The sequence below is a fragment of the Saccostrea cucullata genome, unplaced genomic scaffold (assembly GCF_032062105.1).
Source record: "Saccostrea cucullata isolate Sc308-1 unplaced genomic scaffold, CSIRO_AGI_Scuc_v1 ctg5754, whole genome shotgun sequence".
Lineage (NCBI taxonomy): Eukaryota > Metazoa > Mollusca > Bivalvia > Ostreida > Ostreidae > Saccostrea > Saccostrea cuccullata.
Genome location: NW_026929449.1, coordinates 1 through 27,938, shown reverse-complemented (window position 1 = coordinate 27,938; position 27,938 = coordinate 1). Strand labels below are relative to the sequence as shown.

General features: G+C 34.2%; 4 protein-coding genes and 1 non-coding gene across 5 annotated transcripts; 3 read left to right on the top strand and 2 right to left on the bottom strand.

Annotated features, from left to right (window-relative positions):
• Window positions 1–3,994: 3,994 nt before the first annotated feature.
• Window positions 3,995–7,044, bottom strand: LOC134280878 (uncharacterized). Its single transcript, XM_062763330.1, has 5 exons — window positions 6,985–7,044; window positions 5,940–6,359; window positions 5,473–5,663; window positions 4,579–4,810; window positions 3,995–4,448 (listed from the first exon to the last, which is right to left on the bottom strand). Exons 1-5 carry the CDS (start codon window positions 7,028–7,030, stop codon window positions 4,012–4,014), a joined length of 1,326 nt encoding a protein of 441 aa, XP_062619314.1. The 5' UTR covers window positions 7,031–7,044; the 3' UTR covers window positions 3,995–4,011.
• A 969-nt stretch (window positions 7,045–8,013) lies between these two features.
• Window positions 8,014–10,146, top strand: LOC134280877 (uncharacterized). The gene is made up of 3 exons (XM_062763329.1): window positions 8,014–8,552; window positions 9,205–9,351; window positions 9,986–10,146. The coding sequence occupies exons 1-3, from the start codon at window positions 8,357–8,359 to the stop codon at window positions 10,144–10,146; spliced, it is 504 nt and encodes a 167-aa protein (XP_062619313.1). The 5' UTR covers window positions 8,014–8,356.
• Window positions 10,147–13,287: 3,141 nt separating this feature from the next.
• Window positions 13,288–18,666, bottom strand: LOC134280880 (zinc metalloproteinase nas-37-like). Its single transcript, XM_062763332.1, has 4 exons — window positions 18,588–18,666; window positions 13,802–13,948; window positions 13,398–13,717; window positions 13,288–13,308 (listed from the first exon to the last, which is right to left on the bottom strand). The coding sequence occupies exons 1-4, from the start codon at window positions 18,631–18,633 to the stop codon at window positions 13,288–13,290; spliced, it is 534 nt and encodes a 177-aa protein (XP_062619316.1). The 5' UTR covers window positions 18,634–18,666.
• Window positions 16,338–16,411, top strand: Trnas-aga (transfer RNA serine (anticodon AGA)). Its single transcript has one exon. It is a non-coding gene; the product is annotated as a tRNA-Ser (tRNA).
• Window positions 18,667–20,018: 1,352 nt separating the features above from the next.
• Window positions 20,019–24,680, top strand: LOC134280879 (uncharacterized). The gene is made up of 4 exons (XM_062763331.1): window positions 20,019–20,099; window positions 20,220–20,339; window positions 21,426–21,516; window positions 23,671–24,680. Exons 1-4 carry the CDS (start codon window positions 20,042–20,044, stop codon window positions 24,587–24,589), a joined length of 1,188 nt encoding a protein of 395 aa, XP_062619315.1. The 5' UTR covers window positions 20,019–20,041; the 3' UTR covers window positions 24,590–24,680.
• The last annotated feature ends 3,258 nt before the right edge of the window (window positions 24,681–27,938 follow it).

The following is a 27,938-nucleotide window of genomic DNA, read 5'->3' as shown; positions in this document are numbered from 1 at the left end:
TAACATCATCGTTTAATTAATTACTTACAGCAACATGTTACGAAAATACTAATGTTTACATTATAACACAAACCGGAAATCTGATGCACACACTAATACTAAAACCAACAATGGTCAGAACCTTGGTATTCCGGATAATTATCCAAGCATTGTCAAAACTAATACTGCCAGTCGAAATAATAACATTCAACATACTAATTTATTACTCTACATGAACACTATGGAAAAATACTCCTACGGTAATATCATGTCAAATCAATATTATCGTTATCGACAGTTTTACATATTTATACTATGGCGGGAAGACTAGACTGCGCTTCACATGAAAATGTAAAATATATAATAAAGGGAAGACCATTTGATTCGGGGGGGGGGGGGGGGGGGGGCTGGCAGAAGTTGGAAATAAATAATCTGTCCCTGAAAATGTTGAAAATAAATAATCTGTCCTCCTCTGCAAAGAAAATAAATAATCTGACCTTGACTTATGATATTTAAATATTGTGAAAATACCTTTTTATTTCCGTGTAATTTAACCCCAGAATCTTCAATTCAGTATTTTTTTTTGGCTCGCTTCGCTCGCCATTTTAGAACCAAATAATATTTAAAATCAGATTACCAGACTGGATAAATGTAGTCAGTTGATCAACATGACAATCTGCACTCAGTAGATGTGATGAACCACTTTAAATACAAGCCAATTCTTAAACACCACAAAACATAAATTTTCTTGTCAAAGAATTATACTTCCCGATAAATTAATACAAAGTATACAGTGGCGGATTTAAGGAAGGCATACATGTGAATGACCCCTCCCCTAAAATTTCAAAGTATGATATGAATAATATTAATATTGCCATACTTTAGTACAATACCAATATTTTTGTGCCTAGTTTTACTCTTAAAATACACAAAAACCCAAGAGCTTCAGGGGGCTTCGCCCCCTGGGCCCCCTTCATTCAAAGTATGATATGACTAGTATTAATTATGTCATACTTTGGAACATAACTAACCAATTCCTAAATAATTGTGCCTGGTTTTACTCTTAAAATACACAAAAACCCACGAGCTTCAGGGGGCTTCACCCCCTGGACCCCCTTAATTCAAAGTATGACATGACCAATATTAATAATGTCATACTTTGGTACATAATAACCAATACCACTTGTATAATTGTCCTGGTTTTACTCTTAAAATACCCGAAAACCCAAGAGATTCTGGGGAATTTCCCTCCCTTGGCCTCCACCAGTGCTTCACCCAGGACCCACTGGGAGTCTTAAGGCGGCCTCAGACCTCTTGCCTGAACGAAGTTATACACGCCCCCCCCCCCCCTCTGAATCCGCCTATGGTATAAAATGATTAGTCTTTTAGAATCAATCGATCAAGGTAAGTAAGACAAAGAAGAAAATAAATAATCTGTCCTTGATAATCTTTAAAATAAATAATCTGTCCTTGACAGGCATTAAAATAAATAATCCGTCTAAAAAAAATTTGCCAGCCCCCCCCCCCCCCCCTCAGAATCAAATGGTCGTCCCCTAATAGTGTATTTTTATTATACCGAATAGGGCCATTCTTTAAACGTGAGAAAAAGTGCAATCTGCTTGCATATAACGACATATAGATGTGTTTGACGGGGAAATTTTATATTTTTGAGGTTTTATACATTCTTAACATTTTTTTTTATTAAAAAAAAAGGGGGGGTATTATCCATACTTCAGGTACCTGTGAAGATACATGTAGGAAAACTATTGGTATTAGAGACGTATAATAGATATGTTTGTTAAGAAACCAGTTCCTAATGTTTTCATTTATATATCTATTAAAATCATTGGATCAGGAGATTCAGATATTGATTAAATTAACTTATAAATGAAAATAAATTCCACATGTTGGAAACAGCAATAAAAGCTCTGGATGCGTCAAACGTCAAAACACGTGGTTAAAAAAATTCAAAAAAAAAGTTCACCGTCAGTCTGCAACGTCACATCTTTATGACGTTATTTCTCTGTTCTAGCAAAAATGCCATAAAGCCCTTTTGTCATGGGCGCAATCATATATATTCTAGCTGTTCTGCATACAAAATACAAATGTAAATAAATGACAACAATCCTCTTACACAAAATGCAAAAGTAAACTTAATCATCTTTATGTAAAAACACGAACCTTACCTAAAAAGAGTAGAGGAAAACTGTAGCAGGTTTATCGTTTATTACAGCAGGCACACATATTATTCTAAACCTTTCGGACTTCCCATTCCGGAAAATTAATATCTAAGAGTTATCTCCCGTACACAATAAAAAAATAATAGGGGTACCTGCAAATAACCTTACCACAATAGTTAAGAGTTGTAAACCATAGTTTACAATCTTGAAACTGTAAGTGGAGTTCATTTCTCAGATTTGGTAGACAGTATTTTTATCAATACTTCGAGAATTGATTTGAATCATTAAATTCATTTTAATTGTTGCAACTTTGTTTCACCGACATATCCTGGATGCTTATCATGAGCCATTTGTGTGCGTGTTGCACATTCATCATTTTCATTGCAATTTGCATTCATTTCAAAAATTCAATTTTAAGGCGTAATTTGTGCTTTTCACTAATTTAATTATTTAGTGCAATTTGCACCAAATATGTGCACAATTTGTTCTTCTGTTGTTACTTTGGGATGAAAAATCGCCGCCCCGATTTTAGTTTGTAGCGGATTGGTCATAGGACAAAGTCACAAAGCATTTATTATTATGAAAAATGTTAATTCAATGCAAGTTCCTAATTTTAAAACAAATTTACTTTTACAAGAAAATCGATTAGTACTTGTGACAAGAATGAAATATATGGAGATAATGAACAGTATTCAACCTCTTGAAAATGTCCATGAAACAAAACAAATCAGGAGCAGTGTAGAACGGACTCCAAGAACATCAGAGGTGGGATCAGGTGCCATTGGGTAATGAGTATCCCTCGCCGGCTGGTCATACTGCCGTGTGTTACTTGTAATGGTCGGAAAATATCGAGATAATCCGTCTACAATTCAATGAGTAAATAATGGTCTGATAGTTTGTACGAAAAAAGGCAGGACTTCAGCATTTGACTTAATTATAGATTGGCTTTGCTGAGAAGGTCATTATATTAGCACAGAATTTTCGAAAGAACGATTTTTAACGACATTGTGATATTCTTGTTTCCTCAATATGTCAATAACATACCCCGTTTTAAAAAATCGTTCATGCATAGAGCATGCTTTTGAATAAATGAGACTGGTTGAACTAAATTACATGTAAACGTACAACATTCGTGGGCACGATTTATCTTTCTTGACCTTACGAGACTTGATTATGAAAACACAAAAGCAATTTATAATTTTGATTTAAAAACCAATCGTGAATAAAAGTTTAAATTTGTTGGTTTTTCGTACCAATTGTAAGGACATCATTTATATACTGAATTGACGACTGATTTCCCGTTAATTATTTGCCGATCATGACAAGGAGCAAACGGCGATTGTGACCGCTCTGCAGGGGATGCTAACTCCTCCATTTCACCTGATCCCACCTCTGATGTTTAAGAGGTCCGTGTTTGCTTTGCTCCTGATTTTATTGTTTAATGGACTTTTGAGATTGAATACTGTTTGTTATCTCCATGCAAGTTAATTTTACAGATTAAGCTGTTCACTTTACAAATTATTTTGTGAAAATGAAAAAAAAAATGTCTAAATTTTATTTAATGCTCCATAAATCAAAATAACAAAAAACAACTATTATATGAAATAATTTTTTTTTAAGAAAGAACAAGAAATTCTATCTAAAACCTTGTACCAATCTTCACCGACCTTAGAAATCTGATAATTTGTTTAACATCACAGGTTTTATCAAAACATTTTAATAACCATGGTAGGGTTAATTTCTTAAAAAAAAAAATTAAGAAGCTGAATTGTTCACATCTTTCTTAACCAGTCGTTAACACAAAGATGACGAGAATCAAGAAAAGTTAAGGCTTTATGAAGATTTATTGCAATTAACCAATTACTTCACCCGGGTTCCCTATAAGTATGTGATCTTCCAATGTAATTTTGTAGCCAGAAAAAGTACAATATACTTCATCTGGTGCCCCGAAGTAAGAATTAGTGGACTGTCTAGATTTTAAAAAGATTGTGTCACCTGACACTAAATCTAAGACTGCAGCGTTACTTCCGGCGGCGAACTCTCCATTAGATCGACCATACAATGAGTCGATATAGTGATAGTTATGGTACAACTCCGCCCAGACTTTAGCATCAGAACGTGACAAGGCGTGGAAATGAAACACGTAAATACCACTCTCTCTAGCGGTGAAATACCCCGTGACCGGGCTGTATCCGCCTCCACGGTTAGAGAAAATTCGGTCGAAGATTAGAGTGGTTCCCGAAAAATGATGCGAAAGGCCAGCAGAAAATGAAACTTCAGACTGGGAATCTGAAATTTGAATTTATAAGAAAGTAACCGTGATGGACGTCATACAAATGCACTTCATTAACTATAAGCTAGTTTTTAGTACAGGTGCAGAAAAAAGAGTTGATATTCCTTTAATCATTTCTTTACGTACCGTCGGAATCGTGGGTTACAGGGGCTAATAGAATCCCTGAGAATGTGGCGTAGACTTCGTTTGGTGTTCCAAAGAGGTCAATCGCTCTGTTATTTCTGGTTTTTACGTACACCTTGTCCCCCGAATGAAGGTGCAGCACAGCAGTATTACCGGCATCAGCGAACCCAGACACCGTGTGACCGTAAGCAGCGTTAACGTAGTCCTTGTTGTGGTAAAGCTCCAACCAAATCAACTGAGTGAAGTACATATGTTTTAGAAAACAAAGCAAGTATTGTCAAAAATATTAAGAACAAGATGTTTGTGAAACACCATGCGCCTGGCGGCAACAAAGTTCGAAAAAAGCTATTTTTAGCTTATAGGTCACAGTCGAGGTCACAAGGCCTTGTTTCATTTGAAAGAACTTGAATAGTGGTGTATGCATAACAAATATGAGGTCTCTTTCTCGCATGGTTCAAAAGTTATGGTGAAGGTTCAAAAGAGCTATTTTTAGCATATAGGTCACAGTCAAGGTCACAAGGTCATTGACCTTCGTTTCATTTGAAAGAGCTTCATTAGTGGAGTATGCACACCAAATATGAAGTCTCTATCTTTCATGGTTCAAAAGTAAAGTTGAAGGTTAAATTAAAAAGCTACTTTTAGCATATAGGTCACAGTCAAGGTCCCAAGGTCATCAACCTTGATGTCATTTGAAAGTCCTTAATTAGTGGTGTATGCATACCAAATATGACGTCTCTATCTGTTTAAAAGGTATGACGAAGGTTAAAGTTTGCAGACAAACAGACAGACAGGACAAAAACAATATACGCCCGGATCTATCGATGCGGGCGCATAAAAACTTTGTTGTTCTACCTGTTACACAAGCCAAAACTCGACGAGGAAAAAACATACGAGTACCTGATTATTTTGAGCGAGTCCATGATAGTGAAAAATATAGGTTCCATCCACCGGCGCAGTAAATACACCCGTCAGGGGATCGTATGCATCACTTTCAACCATGAGTTTGTTATACATAACCGTTTCACCGTTAGTTGCATGAAAATGATGGTCAATTCCAACCGAGAAGGCCACGTCCTCATAGGAATGTTCTGTAAAGGTTTTTTTTTTTAATTTGAAATAAATTAAGAAATCTAAGTATAAATCACAACATTTAACACAATACTACAAACGTGTATGTCTACTTGAAAGGGAAATCATCATTATATTTGCATAGTAAAATAAATTGAATCCATATTTTGCGAAAAATAAAATTTGATTAATAACTAGATATATGTTTGGCATCATTTGATACAAATAAATAGTAAGATAATTTGCGCTTTTGAAAACAAATATTATATATACATGAATTTGAAAGGAGGCCTTACCGAATTCGTCAGAAGAAAGTAAAATTCCAGTAAATGTGGTGTAAATCTCGTCGTCTGTTCCAAAGAGTGTCGTGTTATACGATTGGTGAGTTCTGATACTCACGTGATCATTTAAATTCAAATGAAGCAGAACAGAATTTCCAGCATCTGCATAACCGTGTGACGTATACCCATACACAGAGCAGATATAGTTTGTGTTCTTATAGAGTTCTATCCAAATCTTGCTTTGGGTATGAGCCAAAGAGAAAAAGTGAAAGGCATAAATTCCTGGGTTTGTACAAATAAAAGATCCCTGAGGATCAAACGTGGCAGAGATATTTGTGATAACTTTGTTATAGGCTATCTGTTCGCCATGACTGAGGTACAGATGTTTGGTCTGCCCCAAAGTAAATGCCACATTGTCAGAAAACTGACAGAGCACTGAAAGAGAATTAAACCTGAAGGAAATATAAGAAATCGAACCTGATTCAATCTATTCAATCAAAAATTCCAATGAAATTAAATCTATTAATTGACTTCATAATTTTAAGTATTATATGTTGCTGTTTTCAAATTCGTTGATTGTATATAAATAAGTAAATATACATTTTTGAAAAAAAAAATAAGAAAATGAAAATAACCAATTAGCTCTGCATGCGTATTAATCATTTCTCCCTGACATTCTACATAAAACACCTACTCTCTAACTTTTTCTTCATAACAGACGAACCTCTCTGACTTATTGTTCAATAAACAACCACTCCATGACATAAATTCTACTTTTACCCCCTGAATTATTTGATGGCCTACTTTGCTTTTTAACTGATATAACTAAATATGTTCAAAAGAACAGAAAAGAATACATAAGAGTGAGGAAGATCGCATTCTTTTTTAATATGAAATTCAATTTTAAAATTTTGAGTTTTGTGTATTATTCATAGTTTTGCTTACATTCTTCTAGGTTTTTTTTATCGAAGAATAAGTAGGACACTAGCATATTATCTATCTAGAGCTGAAATTACACGTATTTATATTATCACTTAAAGATGTATAATGGTTACACTACCTGTTTTTGAAAGTAATATCAAGAATAAATATATCATGTCCTCCATATTTCTTCAATCATCTGAAAATAATCATGAGCTTTTGGGCTTAGATAAGATTTTCAAATAAAAATCGCTTATCTATCTATATGCAGAAACGTGGTTTATTAAACATTTGTAAATAAATGAATTTATTCACCTCATTTAATTTTATGCTTCAAATTGATAAAATATAATTTTGTGCTTCAAAATTATGAAATATATTAAATAGGTCAAGTTAAGAATAATCATCAGAATCTAATATATTGGATAAAATATATGGAGATAACGAAAAATATTCAAGCTCAAAAGTCCAATAAACAATACAGAAAAGGAACAGAGAAAACACGGACCTCCGAAACATCAGAGGTGGGATCAGGTACCGTAGAGGAGTGAGCATCCCCTGCTGACCGTTCACACCCGTCGTGTGCTCCTCGTCATAATCGGGAAATAACGTAAAAATCCGCCGCAAATTCAGCGTGTAAATAATGGACTAACAATAAGTATGAAAATGTTAGTCAGCATTTGATTCAATGATAAATTGTATTTGCTGACAAGGTCATAGAACTTACGAAATGATGACATTAAACGAGACTGCTGGTATTCTTGTTTCACCAACTTGTTTGTCAATAATTTACAACGTTTTATAAATTGTACATACGTAGAACATGTCCTTGAGTATCGAATCAACTGATAGAAATAAACTCCGTATGCAGATGATGAAGGTATATTGCTGCACAAGTAAGGGAAGTTGGATTCACGGCGGGTGTGACTGGTCAACAGAACAAGGGGTGCCTACTCCCCTAGACATCTGATTACACCTGGAGTTTACGGGGTTTATGTTTGTGCCCTGCTCAAAGATCTGTGTTGCTTTCTAGTTTCTACATGGCATCAATCACTGTACATTATCCATGTTTTTCATTAAGTCAAGAAACAAAAATATTTATGGAAAATATTGAAGCATAAAATAGACAGCATTACATCAATAAAATAAAATACAGGAATACACAGGAAGAGCGTCCAGTGATGGAATTTAGTGAAAGAAAATCAGGACCTTGATTAATGACACTGTAGGTAAACACAGAATTTGATTAACAAAATAAAAGTCCAACATCATAATAAAGGGTCAAATTAAAGGGAAACTCTAAATTGATTATCTATACGTCATTCATTTGTAGGACCCGGGTAAGGAAAAATTTACAAAACACTGATAAGAAATTTGAATGGAAGAAAGGAATTTCAACTGCAACGTCGCTGTGGACTCCATGGTACATAAAATCAGTTGTTATGCATACGGTTGTGATGACAAAACTTTGAGAACGAACAAACCTAGAGTCGGAAGCATTCTTGTCCATCATGGGAATCAAAGACAGAGTAATAGACACTCCACTGTTTTTGAAAATATCATGTGTTCTAGTGATTGCAGCTTTCGTTATCAATCTCATCGGTTTCTCTGTACCTTATTGGTTTGAATTGAAAAGTTACCATGAAGGTCTATGGTCAATTTGTATTGACTCAGAATGCACGGACTACTCATTTAAGAATCTGGCGAGTAAGTATTTATAGATCATTGCTATTTGTTTTTTACTTTTTAATATAAATTAAGAGTTTGCCTTGTTAATAATATGGTATTTATTTACACATGTACCTATACCTTTAAATACTATCTTTTGTGTCCCCACGACATAGTGAACAAATGGGATGCCGGATTCAAACATCAGTTTAAGTATTGCAAATTGTAAACATAGTAAACAATATTTATCAAGTTTTCCCTACATTATTTTCAATTAAAGAAAACATTCTGTAAATATATGAGAAAGTAAATTTAAACATATTTCAATGAATTTTCTGATGCAAAACAGCAATTTTATTTTCATGGCAATCATTACTTTGGTATTTTCCGTGTTTGTTTAGAGAAATTTATTCGAAAAGATAAGCTGCAGATAGGGAATGAAACCAAGCAAGTCTGATATGAGACACGAATAAAGCAATAAATTTAAAGTTTATCCATTAACTTTGCAATTGGGCAGGTTTTATATTTTAAAAAAATCGGCCAAAGTCAAAACCACCCTGTTATCATTCAGATTTACATCATTTCGCATGAAACGATAAAGGTAAGGATTTTTGAAGGATTTTTGAAAACTTTTCCTATTTTTTTAACCTTAGTTCTGATTATTTGGTATGTCTCATACTCCCCATTGTAGGTTGGTTTGAGGCCTCCCGGACCTTTGCTGCCTTTGGGTTTATAGGATCCATCGCTACCATAGTCCTTCTGGTCCTGTACATCTTTGTAGAAAAGCTTAGCATTTATATCGTGTACATCGCCGCAGTGGTCACGTGTTTTGTGACAGGTTTGTATCTATTCAAATTCATCAGGTTTTCATTCCTGGTGTGGAAGCTGCCTTATAATTATTTATCCCTTTCAGTTATAAATTACAGATAATTGAAATTTCGTCCATCGTGTGCATCTTCCCTCGGTGAACATAAACTTTTGAAAATTTTCAGTTTCTCATAAACTGCTGAACCAATCTCATCCATTTTTATGTTAAAAGGAGAAAAGATAGTCCATTGCTCTCCCTTAAGCTTGAGTATTTGGACCAAAACAATTAAAATTAATATATTTTAAAAAACAAAGCCTTTTTACTCCTGGACATCAAGCAGTCAAACCATTGGCAGTTATATGAGTCCTTTTATATTGCTTTAACAAAATTATGAAATTTCTTGCACCAATAAACGTGTTCATAAATAGTGAAACCTTGTAAATCATTTCTCTGCGCATATTATTACAAAAACAAGCGTTTTGGAGAAACGAGATAAGTCTCTTTTATGAGAAACTAAGCATATGTTTCGAATCGAACATATTTAATTATGTTATATAATGAAAAATCAATAAATTGACCAGAAGACATTGCATATACACTTATAAGCTCTTTGCACAACTCTTCTCAATATATTTTTTTCTATATTTAATTTTTAATGTTGTAGGTGGCTTTATCTTGCTGACCGTGTTGATCTATGCGGCCTTCCTGAACAACCTGTCCTGGGGCTGGGCTTTCTGTGTCGTGGCCTTCTTACTCTACTCAGTGTCCGGGGTCCTACTGATTATTAACTTCCTAAGGAAGGACGGGAAAGTGGCCAGCAAATAAATTATAAACTGTAAAATAAAAACGAAATGGGAAATATTCAATTTCAGTTGATTTTATATCTAAATATACAATAAATATAGAATTTAACAGTGTGTTTTTGCGCCATACAGACACTTACATTAAAGCTTATATATTTACAGATTGTGCACAACAATGAGTTGTTAATCATAGTTTCACAAATCGTGAAACTATATTTATCAGATCGTTTACTATACCTAACGGTTTGTTATAGTTTACAAATCGTGAAACTGTATTTATCAGATAATCTATGTTTTGCAATCGCAAATGATTGTTTTCGATGTTAAGTATAGTTTACGGTTGTGAAACATAGATTATCGCGTTAACTATGGTTTACAGATGTAAAATATAGATTAACGTTGTTAACTATAGTTTACAGTCCGTGAACTATAGTTTACAACCGATAAACCTAGTTTATCGACTGTGAAACTATGTTTTGCTCATTTTTGTGAATTTGGCGTGCCATACTTATATATTTACAGATTGTGCACAACAATGATAAATCAAATTTCTGAAATAGAGACAAATAGGGAAGACATAATTATATCACCAATTCATGTTTATTTTTCCATCAACTGTTCGTGGGGAGTATATATTCTTTTATTCAGGAGATATTTCAAAGTCATCTGCCAACCAGTTCTTTTAGAGTACCTGCAAACAATTTCTTTTGAATTATTTCTATAAGCAATGTTTAAATCAATTTTTTATCATCGTTTGATGCGGTTGACAGCAAACATGAGGTCTTTTACTGAATTTCATCTCAACAAAATAATGTTTTTACTTGGGTCAGCTCATCTCGACTTAATGTTCTTTAACTTTCTATAGTCAGTGTATGTTCGCCACTTCAATGGGTTGATTTGGTAAAGGGGACGCTCATTCCTTCCTAGCACCTAATCCCACCTCTGATGTTTTATAAGTCCGTATTTGATCTGGTCCAGCTTTGTATTGTTTGACGTTTGAGCGTGAATATTACTTATCTGGTATTTCTAGATATCTCATTCACCTGTGGATAACTTCTCTGTAACAGATGTTCTGTGGGTGACATTTCTGTATCAGTGGTTTGGGGAAAACCTTTCAATCAAATCTATCTATCCGGTATTTTGTTGGTGACAAATCTTTATATGGTGTTCGTAAGTAACCTTTTTTGTATTAAGTGTTCTGTGGTTGGTATTTCTTTATCAGGTATCCCCTATATAACATCTACATATTATCTTGTTTAAAAATCCTTTTATTTTATTCTATTCAATTTCAAAAATATTTTTTTGTTTAAGATCTTAATTCAAGTTCAATCAGTTTGAATATTACATATACTGAGAATTATTTATTATTATCTATATCTAAAAAAAAAATCTTATAGGAGGACGAGATTAATCAGAGGAAGTTGAAATTTTATAAAATACATAAATTGTATTTCTATTTAATCTTTCAATCTCAGAGACGTAATTTTTTTTATGATCGATGCTTAATCCCCTAATTATAAACAAGGCAGAAGACCAAAATAAATATATGGAATGGTTTTAGATATTATTCAGGAAGGGTGCGTTTTTCATTTTCTAAGTATGATTTATAGTTTTAGTCTACAATTCTATACATGTGGGGTTTTCCTATTATGCTGAAATACTAAAAATATTCTCAGAATAAAAAGTTTTTATTGGAAAAAATACACATATACATAATTATAAATACGGATAAGATTATTTTCACACGATGACTATTATGTATTAATCTATGTATTTGTTCATTTCTATGAAATGCTGCAATATTTCTTGTATTTACAAACGTTTTACATATATTTAATAAATAAAACTAGAGTATTTGTAAATGACTTTTTAAAATACATACTAATAAATACACATTAATAAAGAAAAAATAAAGAATTATATAAAGCCAAACACATTTATGACATTCGATAGCATAAAAAACAATTTGCCATATTTGTACCTTCATCACCTGAATACAAGGTTTATTTCTCTTAGATGATTCGATACGCAAAAGTATGTTCTACTTATGAACAATTTTTAAAACGAGGCAAGTTATTGTCAGCAAATACATTTTATCATAAAGTCAAATGCTAACTGACGTTTTTCATACTTATTGTTAATCCATTATATATATATACACTGAATTGTCGACGTATTTTTCCATTATTTCCCAATCATCTACATTGATCGTTAAATGACAAATATATCATCTTCAGAAAAATCATGTTAATAAAAGAGATGAATTTAATTTGGGAGAATTCATGAGGTACGCGAATGAAATATGCAGACGTGAAGCGTCATAGTTCGTGTCCTCATTAATTTCTCAACAAGTAAATCCATCTCTTAAATGAACTGTAAATATTAATACAAAGGGAAATAAAGTGTATATAATACATAAACTAATTTACTGTACGGGGACATTTAAACTGAAACAAAGCTTGCATCACGTTATAAAACCATCAATACGTGCGATATTCAATGATAAATAAAATTATGCTTTGGTTATTCGATTTGTTGGTCTTAGTTCCAAGTGACGTCATAGACATAGCTATGAGAAGGCGAGCTGTTATCGGATGAACTACGTTTGCTTATATCGTCATAGGATACGTAATCATACTTTCGTACTTCTTTTTCCTCTTCTGTGGAAGAAATCTTAATTGCAGGCGGGGAATGACATTGTTCTTTTGTATTTTCTGTAGCTTCTTTGGCTTTCCTTTGTCTGTTTTTTATTCTGATGTTTTAAAAACATATCAATGATTTTCTTTAATTAAGAAACAACGTTAACAACATTTATTTATTATGATGTTTGGACATATGACAATTTAAATAACTTGCATTATACTTCAATTTTTTTTTTTTTGAAAGATAACAAACATTAAACGAACTTACTTTCATACATTACTAGTACATGTATTCACTTTATGGTAAAAATATGCTTATTTCAAGGTCGATATCATATTTTCTTATGTAAATGAAACTAATGTCATTCATGTCTTACATTTTGTAGATTTTAGCGATCGTGTATAAAACTCCACATGCTGTTAGAATGGGAACAGATACCAGAATCACAACATTTTCATTTCCCCCTGAAAATATATCGTAAAATTACAAAAGTGGTGAATTAAAAATAAACTGGTGATTTTTAAAAGCATCTGGTCTTCTCCTACAATCAATAAATAAACAAAATAGGATTCTTAGCCGTAGAGCCATGTTGTATATTACAATTTGAATAAAAGCTTCATTACGAATTACCGTACCTTTTCCTTCTTCTTTGGAAGTTGGTTGAAATTTTTGTTTAGCATTCATATTGTTCTGTTCAGGCCGAGATGCTTGGATGGTAACTTCTTGAATTTTCCTTTTCATGTTCGTTACATGCTTATCAATATTTCTATTGCTTTCGTTTAAAAAAAGAGCTGTGGTTTTCTCATTTTTTCGTGTGATTTTCTTCAGAAAATTGTTCTGTGGGAGAGTTAAACTTTCCCGAACTGTGGACTTGACATACCTCTTTGTTTCTTTTGTGAGGTAAGAATTATTGAAATTTTGTCGAAAAGCCACCGGTGGGGGTTTTGTTTCTAAAAGAAAATTTTTCTAATGTTATTACCATGGGGTCAGTAAGAAACACATCATATTTCATAAATTGTATTATTCAAAGTTACCTGGTAAGCAGTCTTGGGGCCGACAGTATTCATATTCGTAGTAGTTGCCATTACAAAACTGAGTCATACAATGCCGCTTCCTCCATCTTGTTTTTCCCTCACAGGGATAAGAACACAGCGTCCAGTCACTCCAAAAAGACCAACCACCTGCAAAATATTATATTAATATTCACGATCATCCTCGTACAAGTATTGTATTCCACTCAATGGCTACATAAATATTTAAAAAGTTCACGACCTTCGTTGTACAAATATTATCAATGTAGCGGACAGTATTGGGAACTTCACTGTCTCGCTAGTAAACTAGCTTGTCTAGTGATGCAGTAGAGCCTCTCTATCAGACAAGTTCAGCAAACGGCGAACCTGTTTCTGCCTTGGATAGGTGACCGCTTCCACATTACAAAATTGGTGTCAGCGTAGTGACTCTGGTGCCTAGTGTCCTGCTTCAGGAAGTCTAAGAGGTTGGACTTAGTGTCCATATACAGCCTTTGTGTCTGTGGACAGCAGGGGGTTGCCGTAACTGAAGGTTCCGATCTGCTTCAGGAAGCTCCAAGGCTGGAACTTTGTGTCCAGGTACGGACTTCGTGTCCGGGAACGGCATTGGTTGCCGTAGCTTCAAGAAGAGTTCAAGACACTCAAAGAGAACTAATGCTTAGCTTTGAGTCGAAGCTTCCCTGAGCAGTGAGAAGTAGAGCCGACAGTATAAAGGGAAATCCACTAGAGAAGAAGCTTTCCTAGTGATGCAGTAGAGTCTCCCTATATTTCAGGCAAGTTAAGCAACAAATAGCCTGTTTCTCCCTTGGAAGGGTGACCGCTTCACGTTACATCAATACTCAAAACCATCCTGACGTCCTCGTACGAATATCGTATTCCAATCAATGTACAAATAATGAAAATATCCTGACCATTCTCGTACAAGTATCGCATTCTAGTCACAGGTTATACAAATATTTGAAAATGTTCAATTATCCAATTGTCCTCGTACATATATTATTGATATTTTACATTATACTCACCCCATGCATTTGGGCAAAAAAGGAATATCGAAACTAACAATCTAAACAACCAAATACACTCCATTTTTTCCTGTTTCCAGTAATGTATTTAATTAAATCAAATTAAACGCTCTGATTCTGACGAGCCTTTGAGTAGGTACATGTACATGAAAGAACAGGAAACTTTATATGTGGCAGTGGCACTGATAAATATTGATAATCGTATTTATTGTTTCCTTTTTCATTTTAGTTTAGCTATTTTCCTACCAATATGTCAGTTCTGTAGCCTTATGTTTTTTGCTGGTGTAATTAGTAAATAGCTAGATAAAATAAAAGTTGTAAAATGTTCATAACATAGATAAATCAACAAAATGTCAAAACATCTGGGATATTCAAGACGATGATATATGTGGAGATAATGAACAGTATTTAACCCCCAAACCCATTAGACAATAAAAAACAGGAGCAGAGGAAACACGGACCTCCAAAACATCAGAGGTGGGATCAGATGCCATAGAGAAATGAGCATCCCTTGCCCACTGGTCACACCCGCCTTGTGCTTTTTGTCATGTTCGGGAAAAAACGGAAAAATCTGTGGACAATAAAATTAATGGCCTAGCAATCAGTATGAAAAACGCTAGTCAGCATTTGACTTAATGATAAATTGACATCGTCATTGTATCGATCATAGAACTTACTAAATGATGACTTTAACGAGACTACGGATATTCTTGCGTCATCAATTTCTTTGTCAAGAACTTACCTTGTTTTAGAAATTGTTCATACGTAGAAAGTGGTCAATCATTTCGAATCAGCTGAGAGATATAAAATCCGTATGCAGGTGACAAAGGTATATTGCTGCAAAAGTAAGGGAAGCTGGCGAATAAACATAAAAAGTCATCATATTTATCATAAATTTTGTTGTACGCACAAACAACGGCATTACTACATGTGGTCAATTGCTGGACATGCTAATTTGTAGACAAAACATGTGGAGATAACGAACAGTGTTCAACCTCAAAAGTCCATGAAACAATACAAAGTAGAAGCAGAGCAAACATGGACCTCCAAAACATCAGAGGTGGGATCAGGTGCCATGAGGAGGAACAAGGCCTCCTGACAAATACAAGAATGTAACTTTTCTTAAGATTCAACAACTTGATTTCGAAATGTTCAAGACTAACCATGCCTTTTCCGAGTCAAAGATTCATTGGACATCTTTTAAGTAGCTAAGTTCATGAGCAAGGGATAAAAACATTCGCCATTCGTCCAAATACAGCATGGTACAAGCAAAATCTAAAGACTTCAAAGCGAAACAAAATGTCCCACTTGAGTACAAATGAAAAAAAACAAACCTGACTGTCATAAACAAATGTTTATAGATAGTCCCGATCATAACAAGGAGCATACAGCTGGTGTGAACGGTCAGCAGGGGATATCTAATAATTCAAGGTACCTTATTCCACTTATGATGTTTTTGGAGATCCTTGCAAGCTCTGCTCCAGATTGTAGAAGTTCGGGCTTTACGGACCGTGGATATCGGCCTGGATAGCTCAGTGGTTAGAGCACCTGACTAGAAATACAGGGGTCCCGGGTTCGATTCCCGGTCCAGCCATATGTTTTCTTCGTGCATTTCTCCTTTCCTACTACATTTGGTGGCCACCAAAAAATGTAGAAGTTCGGGCTTTACGGACCGTGGATATCGGCCTGGATAGCTCAGTGGCTAGAGCACCTGACTAGTAATACAGGGGTCCCGGGTTCGATTCCCGGTCCAGCCATATGTTTTCTTTGTGCATTTCTCCTTTCCTACTACATTTGGTGGCCAGTGTGGGGGGGGCTTTGTTCAGGTTACAGTGTATGTGTAAATTAGTAATTCCTGGCAGGGCCCTAGAACTTGTGTCTTCGAGGTCGAAGACTGTTTAAGGAGGGAGGAATGTAGAAGTTCGGGCTTTACGGACCGTGGATATCGGACTGGATAGCTCAGTGGTTAGAGCACCTGACTAGTAATACAGGGGTCCCGGGTTCGATTCCCGGTCCAGCCATATGTTTTCTTCGTGCATTTCTCCTTTCCTACTACAGTTTATATAGACTATAAATCTTATGATTTGATATTCCAATATTTCAAACAGAAAAACAATCATCGAGATTGTTTAAAAACAGAAAAAGCTATGTCAACTCATGCATTTACGTTAAAGGTAGACAAAGCAACCTTATAATCATAAATTCCTCTCTTGTGCTTTTGAACAGGACCTTACAAAATAATAAATACTTTTGGTACTTTATTCCTGTATAGAATTAACAGTGTTAGGGCATCTTGTTGTATTACATAAACACACCTATAGTTTATGTTTTCCAAGAACAGACGACCAATTTGAAGGTGAACCACTTGATTGCTTCACACCATCACCAGAGGTCGGTTCCAATATTATCGTGGCTTCTCTATCTAAATTATGTGAACTAGCCCCAATAAAACCATCCGAATAGAAATGCTGTGTTGACACTTTTCTTCCAAAATCACAAGCATTTTAAATAAAGTCTCAGGTTCAGGCTCAACTAAAATCATATTTTTATTATATGAGCATGTGAGGATTAACTTAACATGAACACTCCAGTAATATATTTACTACTATAATACGACATCCAACATTATTCAAAGAAATCAATACGATATCATACTTTATCTATATTATTATTTTAGCGCTCTTCATATAAAAATAATGTGGGAAATTAAAAAAAAGTTTGATAAATTATTATACTTCTGTTAAAATGTTTCCTTTATAAAGTTAAGAAGGTAAAATGGCTATTTTTCATAGTCTGAAAATTTCCACGCATAGAAAGCTATACCCCGGGGTATAGTTTTTGCTATCCACCCCTCGGAAGATTTTCATGCAATTTTTGCCGCCAATTTTGATTTCCAGCGATAAATCAATAGACTCAGAAATTATAATATACATCAGTATAATAAAACGCTTATCCACTGGTTGTGAGTGGGATAGCTCTTTTATCAAACCCTTGACAGGAATTATTTCCCTCGGACAAGCCAAAGGGGAATAGTTCCTGTCGCGGGTTTGATAAAAGAGCTATCCCACTCACAACCAGTGAATACGTGTATATTGTACGATGATTGTCGTGTTACACGGTTATAAGAGAAAGTTACTTTTCAATAAAGAATCGGTAATTGTCCAATGAAACTGTTAGCTACAAAAAAAATTCTATGTTTTGAAAAGTTGTAATTAATAAAATCAGAAAATTGAGAAAAGTCACTTCATTTTTGAAAAGGGTTTCCACCTTTATTATTATTTAAATTATTGACAGATGAGTGGTATATTTTTCCTCATTACCCAATTTTTAAAAACTTACATATTAACAAAAATACCATGCTCTCGTGGGAAAAACGGAAAATAACTTTATGAAAATACTGTGTTGCTAGAGGTAAATGTAGAAACCCTTTACAAAAATAAATGCACATTTGAATGAGGCATAAATAAGATTAAAAATGTTTTCCTCAAACCAAAATGACAAAATAGGGGCAAAAAATATCAACGACTCGTCAAACAGTGTCAAGTGAGACGTTTAATCCTTTCCAATATTAAATTCATGTAAATTTCTTTACATGGCACATATTTTGGCGTATTCGATTAAACCTCTTTCTTTGAAATATTTTGACTAAATACCTTTTCAACGAATTTGTACCATTGTTTTTTTTTATAACACATCATCAAGTTGCAATGAAATTATTGGCACTCCTGACGCCTGATCACACATCTAAGATTAGTAATAATGTAATCTACTCAAAGAGACGATGCTACTTAGAAGTCTTAACTGACTTAACAACATCCTGGTCAACTTCCGATCACATGACAAGATGTCAGACAGTACCGGAAGTGACCAATCTTAGATTGTTTCTCGTTCATCTACAAATAGCTGTTATTCTACGTTGGATACAAGACTGTCATCTACCACAATTACAATTTTTTAAACATATTAAACTAATCCGAATTTATGATGTACGGTGTACATGTATGCATTCATGAGTAAGACAAAGGTTAAGAGTCCGTTTTTACATCACAATGAAAGGGGAATGTTACTTTCAAAGAAAACATGGGATGTGTATGACCTATGTAATGCAAATAAAATACATGTTCAGTTGATATTGCATGTAATATAAAACAATAATGAATTGCGACACTGTCCCTCAATACAATGAGAGGTGAACGTTGACTTAGTCCGTGCATCCTAAGTACTTGTAGGAGACTCGGCTTTCCTGTTAAAAGCGGACAAAGACATTAACGCCGGATGTACGTAAAATGTTCTAGTGTGTGTAAAATAGGCCTAGTGTCAACGTTTATGGCTAGTGTCTTTTGGATAATTATGTCAATGTAGAGGTAAAATATTTTATATAATTTATGTATTATCAAGACCGGTTAAATTTTCATTTGCCCTTCAAATTGGGCTGTGAGCTAAGGTTGTATTTTCTTTCTTCTCCCTTTTTTAAACTCCTTCTCCCCCCACTCCTATCGTTTTACTCCCCATCCCCAGCCACTTATATTCCTTCTCATTTACCACCTATAATCCGTCCTCTTCTTTGATTAATAACTTCGATACGAACTTTTAAAAAAACACATTATCCTGGTTCCAAAAAATTTAAATTTCCTTCTTTTTTTTAAGTAAAAATTATCTTAAAATTTCAGTGAAACATACATAAATTTGCACTGAGACACGCATATCTAGTCAAACATTTTTCGAAACAAGTATTCGCTGTTCCTATTTAATTTCTATAAGTATGTGTATAAGAAAAACAAAAGCCTCGTCGTTCAGCTTTATCTTACGGATGTCAGACAGCGCGGAGTTTTGTGCTCGGATGTGGAGAGATCCTCTCGCGGTCACGGGAGGACGATAGGAAACCATTATTAATTCAGCCTCCAACCTCTTATCGCTGTCCTCCTTATATAGCATACAAACGACGTGACTGTCTCAACACGTGAATTTCTTGTCACTGAAAGATGTGTGTTTTTCTTATCATCATTTTCATGAGTTTTTATTTCATTGAATGAGCTTTCATCATGTTTATTTTCAAACGGATATACATGTACATATAAGCAGCTTTGTTACTGGAATAAAAGTTGTTTTTTTTTTAAATAAATTTTATTTTGATGATTTCCTTGTTTTAAAACTGTGCTTTGAGGAAAACTGTAAAATGTCTAATACTACTACGTCTATAGTTACAGGCAGTTACTCAACAGGAATGGACAATACAACAGAAGGTACATCAACGACAACAACAGCGACTGACCACAGCACAGGTAAGATGAGAAAAGAGAAAACGCTTAAAATTCAAACAATATACTTACCTAATATTGTTATTTAATTAACAATGTAAATGTTTAGTAGCAGTTGATGGACGTTCTTCTGCATGGTTTCAGGTAGGATGACCACAGGAACCAGAGCAGTAAATGGATCAGAAACACGTCCAGTCATAGTTGGATCGGGTGACAACAACAACAAAGAAGACGTAGACGGCCATGGACCAGTTCCAAAATCACGTGGGTCTTTCCTTTGTTTCCGTTGTCTTTTTAAAAAAGAATATTTTCACTACTCTTGAAATAAACTTGTATGAAAAGAAATAGACTTTAAATAGACATAAAAAGAAACAAAAATAATGTTATAGCTATAGTTATTTTTATAACTTTCTATTAATGTTTCCCCAACCCAAATTATATTCCTGTTCCTGATTCAGTTTTATATATATATATATATATATATATATATATATATATATATATATATATATATATATATATATATATATATATATATATATATATATATATATATATGCAATATTTAATCTGGAATGTATAGAAGATTTTAACTTGACTCACATTGTTACAAACTAGCAAGCTTTATGTAACACTTGATATCCTTTTGTCCAGTGACTTTGTCCTTTCAGAAGAAAATGGGGTCAAGGACAAGACAGAGCTTTAAATTACTACAAGAAACAATATACTGAACATTTAATTCGTTTGACAAGTTAAGAGTTTGGTTTTGGAACTTATGATATGGACATAATTTCATCTCAAGACCTTGTCCTTTTTCAAATAATTAACCGATTCAAAATTATTTAACACAGTTTAACATATACTCAAGTTTGAATTTCTTCCAAGGAGGAGTATGACATTATACCCAGTAAACCAGTTCGATTACCCAGTGCGTTTTGTTGGAAACAAATTACTATATTCTATTCTTTTCGGTAAAGGAACTTTTGGTGTCATTTTTAAGTACAAATTGACCGAATGACAAATAACTGGATAATTATTCCAATAAATAAGCACCAATCCATATATGGCGAGGACTGTAATGTTTTGGCAAATTGTAAAATGTTTTATGTTCCACTGAAAATTAACACTTAAAATACAGTGTAATAAATCTTACCAGTTATTTGCAGATTTCAAGAGCTATAATATTAAAGTTGCACATTTTTTGAAGTTCATACTGCATACAATATAGGAATATTAATTTTAAATTTTCCAATGAACACACTATGATATTTTTCCCTGTTAGTCTGAAACAACGGACATAATAACTGAATTAACAGACAACACATTTAGATGTCTAATTACTCTTTTCAGAACTCCCTACCGCGGCCGTCCTAGGTGGAATCGTCGCTCTGATTGTGATATGTATAGTGGTGGTCCTTGTGTATCGGAGAAATAGTCAAAGGTAAATCAAATCTTTATATTTTCTGTATATCTGAAGTCGTTTATTATTTGTTAATACTTTGTTGACGTTTTGTTCAGTTTACTATGTAAATCAAAATTAAACATAATGAGCTGCTAAGTGTCCAGCTGTATATGGTTTAAAGTTAAAATGAATTCTGTATTTTTGGAGCTGTATTTCTGTTCAGGACATTGAGTTTTCTCAACATGCATTTAAGATAGCTAAAGATAAATATTAGTGTATTTAGAGTGATTGTTTTTAATTAACATAAGAGTCTTTCAAAATTAAAACAAATAAAACAAGAACTCCAATATAAGGGTATGTAGTCCCTATGCGGAAGCTTGTATATATATATAAAAGTAGTGATTCGGTTCTACTGTCGGCTGGGAACAGTTGACATTTAATCATTTCTACTGTCGACCGGGGACAGTTGACAGTTGACATTTAATAATTTCTACTGTCGACCGGGGACAGTTGACAGTTAACCATTTCTACTGTCGACCTGGGACAGTTGACAATTGACATTTGACCGTTTTTACTGTCGACCTGGGACAGTTGACAGTTAACCATTTCTACTGTTGACCGGGAACAGTTGACATTTAACCATTTCTACTGTTGACCAGGGACAGTTGACAGTTAACCATTTCTACTGTTGACCGGGGACAATTGACAGTTAACCATTTCTACTGTTGACCGGGGACAGTTTACAGTTAACCATTTCTACTGTTGACCGGGGACAGTTGACATTTAACCATTTCTACTGTCGACCAGGGACAGCTGACATTTAACCATTTCTACTGTTGACCGGGGACAGTTGACAGTTAACCATTTCTACTGTTGACCGGGGACAGTTGACAGTTAACCATTTCTACTGTTGACCGGGGACAGTTGCCATTTAACCATTTCTACTGTCATAAATAGGTGTAATTAGGATTAGTCTTGCATACATAAGTGTGATTAGGGTTAGTTTCGCATTTATAACTGTGATTAGGGTTGTTCTGGCATTAATAACTGTGATTGGGGTTAGTCTCGCATTAATAACTGTGATTAGGGTTACCCTCGCATTAATAACTGTGATTAGGGTTACCCTCGCATTAATAACTGTGATTAGGGTTACCCTCGCATTAATAACTGTGATTAGGGTTACCCTCGCATTAATAACTGTGATTAGGCTTAGTCTCAATTTAATAGCAGTGATTAGAGTTAGTGTACCCGGTAACAGTAAAACATACAGTTAGTGTCAACCGTCAACCTGTCCGAGATCGACAGTAGAACACACAGAAAGTGTCAACTGTCAACCGTCGACCTGTCCCTGGTCGACACTAGAACACAAGGGAAGTGTCAACTGTCAACCGTCGACCTGTCCCTGGTCGACACTAGAACACAAGGGAAGTGTCAACTGTCAACCGTCGACTTGTCCCTGGTCGACACTAGAACATATTGAAAGTGTCAACCGTCGACCGTTCCTTTTTTAATAATTTAATTTTACTTGTAAAAGATTTTATCCATTTTGGATAACATAACTTGCCTACGTCACAATGAGTTACGTCAAAAAACGTATTACTCCGCTTGACGTTACTTTTAAAATTAAATCATTATGAAGCCTTATTCTGGGGAGAAAATTATCTCATTGTCTGCACTGAAATTAAATTATAAGGAATGTTCAAGCTTATTTCAACTTATATTATACGATATAACAAAACTTGGGGCAGTCTATGCTTTTTTATAAACCGCTTCGCGGTTTATAAAGCGTAAACTGCACCAAGTTATGTTATATCGTATAATATAAGTTGAAATAAGCTTCATTCCTTAAATATTAGTATGAACTGTTGATGTTGTTATGTTTTGACTGTGTGTTTGGGTTTTTGTGTGTTTGGTTGGTTGTTCTTTTTTCTTAATTTGCTTCTTTTGTTGTTGTTGTTTTTCTTTTTTTTTTTGTTTGTTTGTTTGATTTATTTTATTTCTTGTTTTTGTTTTTGCTTTAAGACCAAAATGGTCCATGTAAATTTAACTATACCAAATCAGTTTGAGGTTTTGAAATTTAGAAAAGTAGACTTTTATATAAACATTCTAAAATTCAAATCATTTTAGAAATTTGAATTGTCAAGTGTTAAACGGACCCAAAATACTAAATATTATGTTCTGATTACATCACAGGAAGTACAAACAAAGAACCCGGAGGTCGGAGGAGGAGATGGGGTTTATGGACGCGGACGTGGACAACAGGAGAAGCGACATTGCGATGCAGCTGTTACAGGTCAATGATCCCTCCTTCTTTGAGATAGAGGAGGCCACACAGAACGCCAAGTTACAGGAACTACAGGGTCAGAACGACCTCAACCTCATGGAGATCATTAACGGAACTGGGGTCAAAACGGACAAGGTCAAAGACGAGAAGCAAGGTGAAAGTGAAGGTCAAAACAGTGCAAAAACTGGTAGTAAAGTAAATGATAATAAAGAAGCTAAATCTTCTAAATCAAGTATCCCTGGCAGTTTAATAGATGAAAAGAAACATTCAAATTCATCTAATAGTGTCCCTGGTAGTCCTGGAAAGGAAAAGAAGACTGAACCATCCAGCGGCACCATTACTACTTCAAAAAATGTCATTAAAGCTGGAGGATCATCTCAGATATCTGCGACTGAAGCTGAGTCTGACAGTCAACGAAAAGCAAAAAGAGCTACTTCTTTACAGTTGTCTAATGTACGAATTTCACATGCAGAAAAATACAAACAACGCCAGAGTGAAATAGTTGGGAATTATAACCTCAAAAGTGAAGCAAAAATTGATACACAAGAGCAGAATTCAAGCATTGAAAGCCGCGTAGAACAAAGACTGAAGCAGCGGCAGTCTGCTAGGTCAAGTGGTGGTAGTCATTCAGACAAAAGAACCAGTGAAAAATTAAATCATAGTAAGACAACACATCCTCCGATAGGGGGCGGTGTTGCGCCGGAAGTCGCTCAAACCGCCAGTGCCAGAAACAGTAAACATTCTTCCGGCGGATATGACGAAGCTTTAAAACAGCTGAAACATGTTGACAGTGACCCTAATTTAATGGAAGGTCACGGTACTAAATGAAGCAATATAAAGAAACCATACTTAATCATTGTGTGGTAAAGTTTTTTATGAATTACAATTATCTAATAAATATACCAAGAGTTTGAATGAATTTTTAAAGACATTGTAATTTTTCGGTGTGTGATAATGGAAAAAAAATAGCGGAAGACATTGACTATTTTTGACATGGATTTAATTGATATACATATAACTGTATTTAATGTCTTACCTTTTTAATTTAAAAAAAAAACCCATAATCATTTCGTGTTCCTTCTCCGATCATAAGCTGAAAGGTCATTGTCAATCCTTCATAAAAACTTCATTGTAAAATCTAAAAGAAAAGTAAAGTTAATTGTCATCTAGAATATAAAGCATGTAATATAATTATAAAAGTCTTACCTTTAAGTTTTTGGCTTTAAAACTCAAATGTCTTTTTTGGATGTAGAATTTAATTACAAAAGCTTTGATAGAACTGAAGTTATAAATTGGAAACCAATTTATGTAACTGTATAAAATAATTAAAATTAATTTCTGGCCCTTGACGTTGTGAGGATGAATGTTTTGAAACATCGTCCACAAACTATGCTGTAGAATATCCTCCGCGTTTAGCAAAAAGTGTTGAGTGAAGACAGAAGTAGCTTGCAATGTATTTATCTTTCAATTTTATCTTATTTTAATCAAATTTTATAAATTTTAAATTTTATCTTTAAATGACTATTTACGACATCAAAACATTAAAAACTAGACAACTCTCAATGATTAACTGATTGACCAGTTTCTCCATCGCCAACTTTCCTTGCATACTTGTTGTTACATTCCACTATTACCTCCAAATGATTAGATAAAATATGTCCTTAGACTTACTCTCTATAATTTTATTGTTGTTTTTTTTAAATATATTTTTTTAATTCTATGTCCAATTTTGTATTGTTGTCCTCTGCTCTTTACCATAGTTAAACATAATTATATGTTTGACATTATCAAAAAGTATGAAGGAGAGCACTAACACATTAGTAAGTCTAGCATGTCCTCTGTGGGGTCATTTGTTTTTTTAAAAACCAAGGCAGGCTACAATGTACTAAGAAATAACTTCATGTTACAGAGATTTCAAAATTCTCCTTTAAAGGCAACAAATAGCACATTATATGGTCGTTACAAATCAATGGCCCTGTTTACAAATACATAATATGCAACCTATCGTTGGGTCTATTTGTCTGAATGTTTCATTATCTTTGTTACGTTATCGCTACGGGTTGCTCTATCTGCCTGAACAAAACAGTGGAAGTCATGTCTCAAGAGAATGCTTACTCCTCCTAGGCACCTGATCGTTTCCAGGGATCCATATGTTTGCCATCATCATATATTGTGTATTTTAATTGGTTCTTGGTTAATCATTCTTCGTTATTTTTGTCTTTTGGAAAGGCTGAATTAAATTCTTCCAGACTATTTTTTATACTTAAAATTGTTATTTTGTTTTTCTTATTTTTTACTATCAGAAAGTGTACAAATCATGTCCAGTTCATAACGACTAGTGAATGCTGATACTTGACTAAGGTAGCCCAAGGTAGGTTATGACCTTAAGGTATGTCACAATTTTAACTTGACCCAAGGTCAGGTTGTTAAGATTAAGTTCAGTTTCAAAAACAAGTGTACATAGGTAAGCAAACTTACAAATCTCAAATTGAAAAATGTTATCTATAATTGAAAGCAATGAAAAACGTCCCCTAAATAATACGAAATAGGAGCAGAGCAAAGACGGACCTCCAAAACATCAGAGGTGGGATCAGGTGCCATGGAAGAGTGAGCATCTCCTGCCGACCGGTCACACCTGCCGTGTGCTCCTGGTCATGATCGGGGAATAAAAGGAAAAATCCGTCAATTCAGTGAATAAATAAGGGACTAACAACTAGTATGGAAAACGTCAGTCAGCATTTGACTCAATGATAAATTGTATATGCTGACAAGGTAACTGTATCGACCATAGAACTTACGTATTGATAACTTTAAACGAGACTGCTGATACCCTTGTTTCATCAACTTGTTTGTCAATAATTTACCTCGTTTTAGAATTTGTTCATTCTCTCGCGTATCGGATAAACTGAGAGATATAAACCCTGTATGCAGGTGATAAAGGTATATTGCTGCATAAATTAAGGGAAGTTTGTACAATTGAAAAGTTAAAGTCATCACGTTTATCAGAAAACTTACTTGGTTGTTAAATTACCATTAGCGTATATTTCAAGTAAAATATCCAAATATTCAACAGATGTGTCGGACTCTTTGATGTCTTTTATTTCAAGCTCACCCCGGGATTGTCGTATCGACATAATAAAAATAGAAACAACAATTGTTAATTGACAATGTCGAGTTAAAGGCCACAGCAAGTGTTTTCTTCTTTTCACGTATGATTATGGACAAAGTCTGCTTCATATGAATACAAAAATAAGACATATATTGTCGGAATACCTGCTCTCAAAAACCACATAGATATTTTCAGTAAGAAGCATCTTTTAATATCAACTTCAGAGTAGTGTGTACAACCAGAATGTTTTCTAAAAAAATAATTTTGCAAATGACCAATGACAAGGTAAGTAAATTAACGAGTTCCGTTTTTATTGAATAAACAGCTGTCAATGATATCAAAAAGCCTGGACTTTAATTTATCGTGGGGAATGGTTGTATATAAAGTTGAAAAGTCGTAAATTTTAACCTGTTGATTTTGGTGAAATCTTGTGATTTCAAACTGTCCAAAAGTTCCTTGAAAGTTTTTAGTATCCATATCTGATTACACCACTTCTTGAATATATTGTTGAACAATACTTTTGAAATTTCTTCTAAAGTACTGTTAATATTGTAGTGAAGAGTAAAGAAAGAGGCTTGGTTGACCATTTACTGGAACTCGCCATGTATCTCTTTTCGGATTTTATGAAGTTTTAGAATCCAATATAAAAATATGGTCATTCAAATTTATTTTGGTTGATTGGAGTATATATAAAAATATTCAAAACTGATATGATTTTGAAGAATTTCTTCCTCATTGAGTCAATACTGACTGACATTTTTCAACCTGATTAATAATCCATTATTTAAACACTGAATTGTCGACCGATTTTTCCGTAATTTCCTGATCATGACAAGGAGCACACAGCAGGTGTGACCCGTTGGCAGGGGATGCTCACTCCTCCATGGTACCTAATCCCACCTCTGATGGTTTGGAGGTCCATGTTTCCTCTGCTCCTATTTTTATTGTTTTATGGACTTTTGATCTGGAATACTGTTCATTATCTCCATATGTTTCGTCGTGTATTAAAGGTTTATTGCAAGACTGATGCCCTTGACTACGCTTACGTCTCTGTGTATGGTTAAAAAG

Coding starts and splice junctions, on each gene's coding strand:
- LOC134280878 (XM_062763330.1), bottom strand. CDS start 7,030: ATGGAGGACATGATATATTTATTCTTGATATTACTTTCAAAAACAG. Junction 6,360..6,984: donor GATATTACTTTCAAAAACAG/GTAGTGTAACCA, acceptor ATTCTCTTTCAG/TGCTCTGTCAGTTTTCTGAC. Junction 4,811..5,472: donor GACTCGCTCAAAATAATCAG/GTACTCGTATGT, acceptor TACTTCACTCAG/TTGATTTGGTTGGAGCTTTA.
- LOC134280877 (XM_062763329.1), top strand. CDS start 8,357: ATGGGAATCAAAGACAGAGTAATAGACACTCCACTGTTTTTGAAAATA. Junction 8,553..9,204: donor CTCATTTAAGAATCTGGCGA/GTAAGTATTTAT, acceptor TCCCCATTGTAG/GTTGGTTTGAGGCCTCCCGG. Junction 9,352..9,985: donor GGTCACGTGTTTTGTGACAG/GTTTGTATCTAT, acceptor TTAATGTTGTAG/GTGGCTTTATCTTGCTGACC.
- LOC134280880 (XM_062763332.1), bottom strand. CDS start 18,633: ATGTTGTTAAGTCAGTTAAGACTTCTAAGTAGCATCGTCTCTTTGA. Junction 13,949..18,587: donor AAGTAGCATCGTCTCTTTGA/GTAGATTACATT, acceptor AATATTTTGCAG/GTGGTTGGTCTTTTTGGAGT. Junction 13,718..13,801: donor GCCCCAAGACTGCTTACCAG/GTAACTTTGAAT, acceptor ATTTTCTTTTAG/AAACAAAACCCCCACCGGTG.
- LOC134280879 (XM_062763331.1), top strand. CDS start 20,042: ATGGACAATACAACAGAAGGTACATCAACGACAACAACAGCGACTGAC. Junction 20,100..20,219: donor AGCGACTGACCACAGCACAG/GTAAGATGAGAA, acceptor GCATGGTTTCAG/GTAGGATGACCACAGGAACC. Junction 20,340..21,425: donor TGGACCAGTTCCAAAATCAC/GTGGGTCTTTCC, acceptor TACTCTTTTCAG/AACTCCCTACCGCGGCCGTC.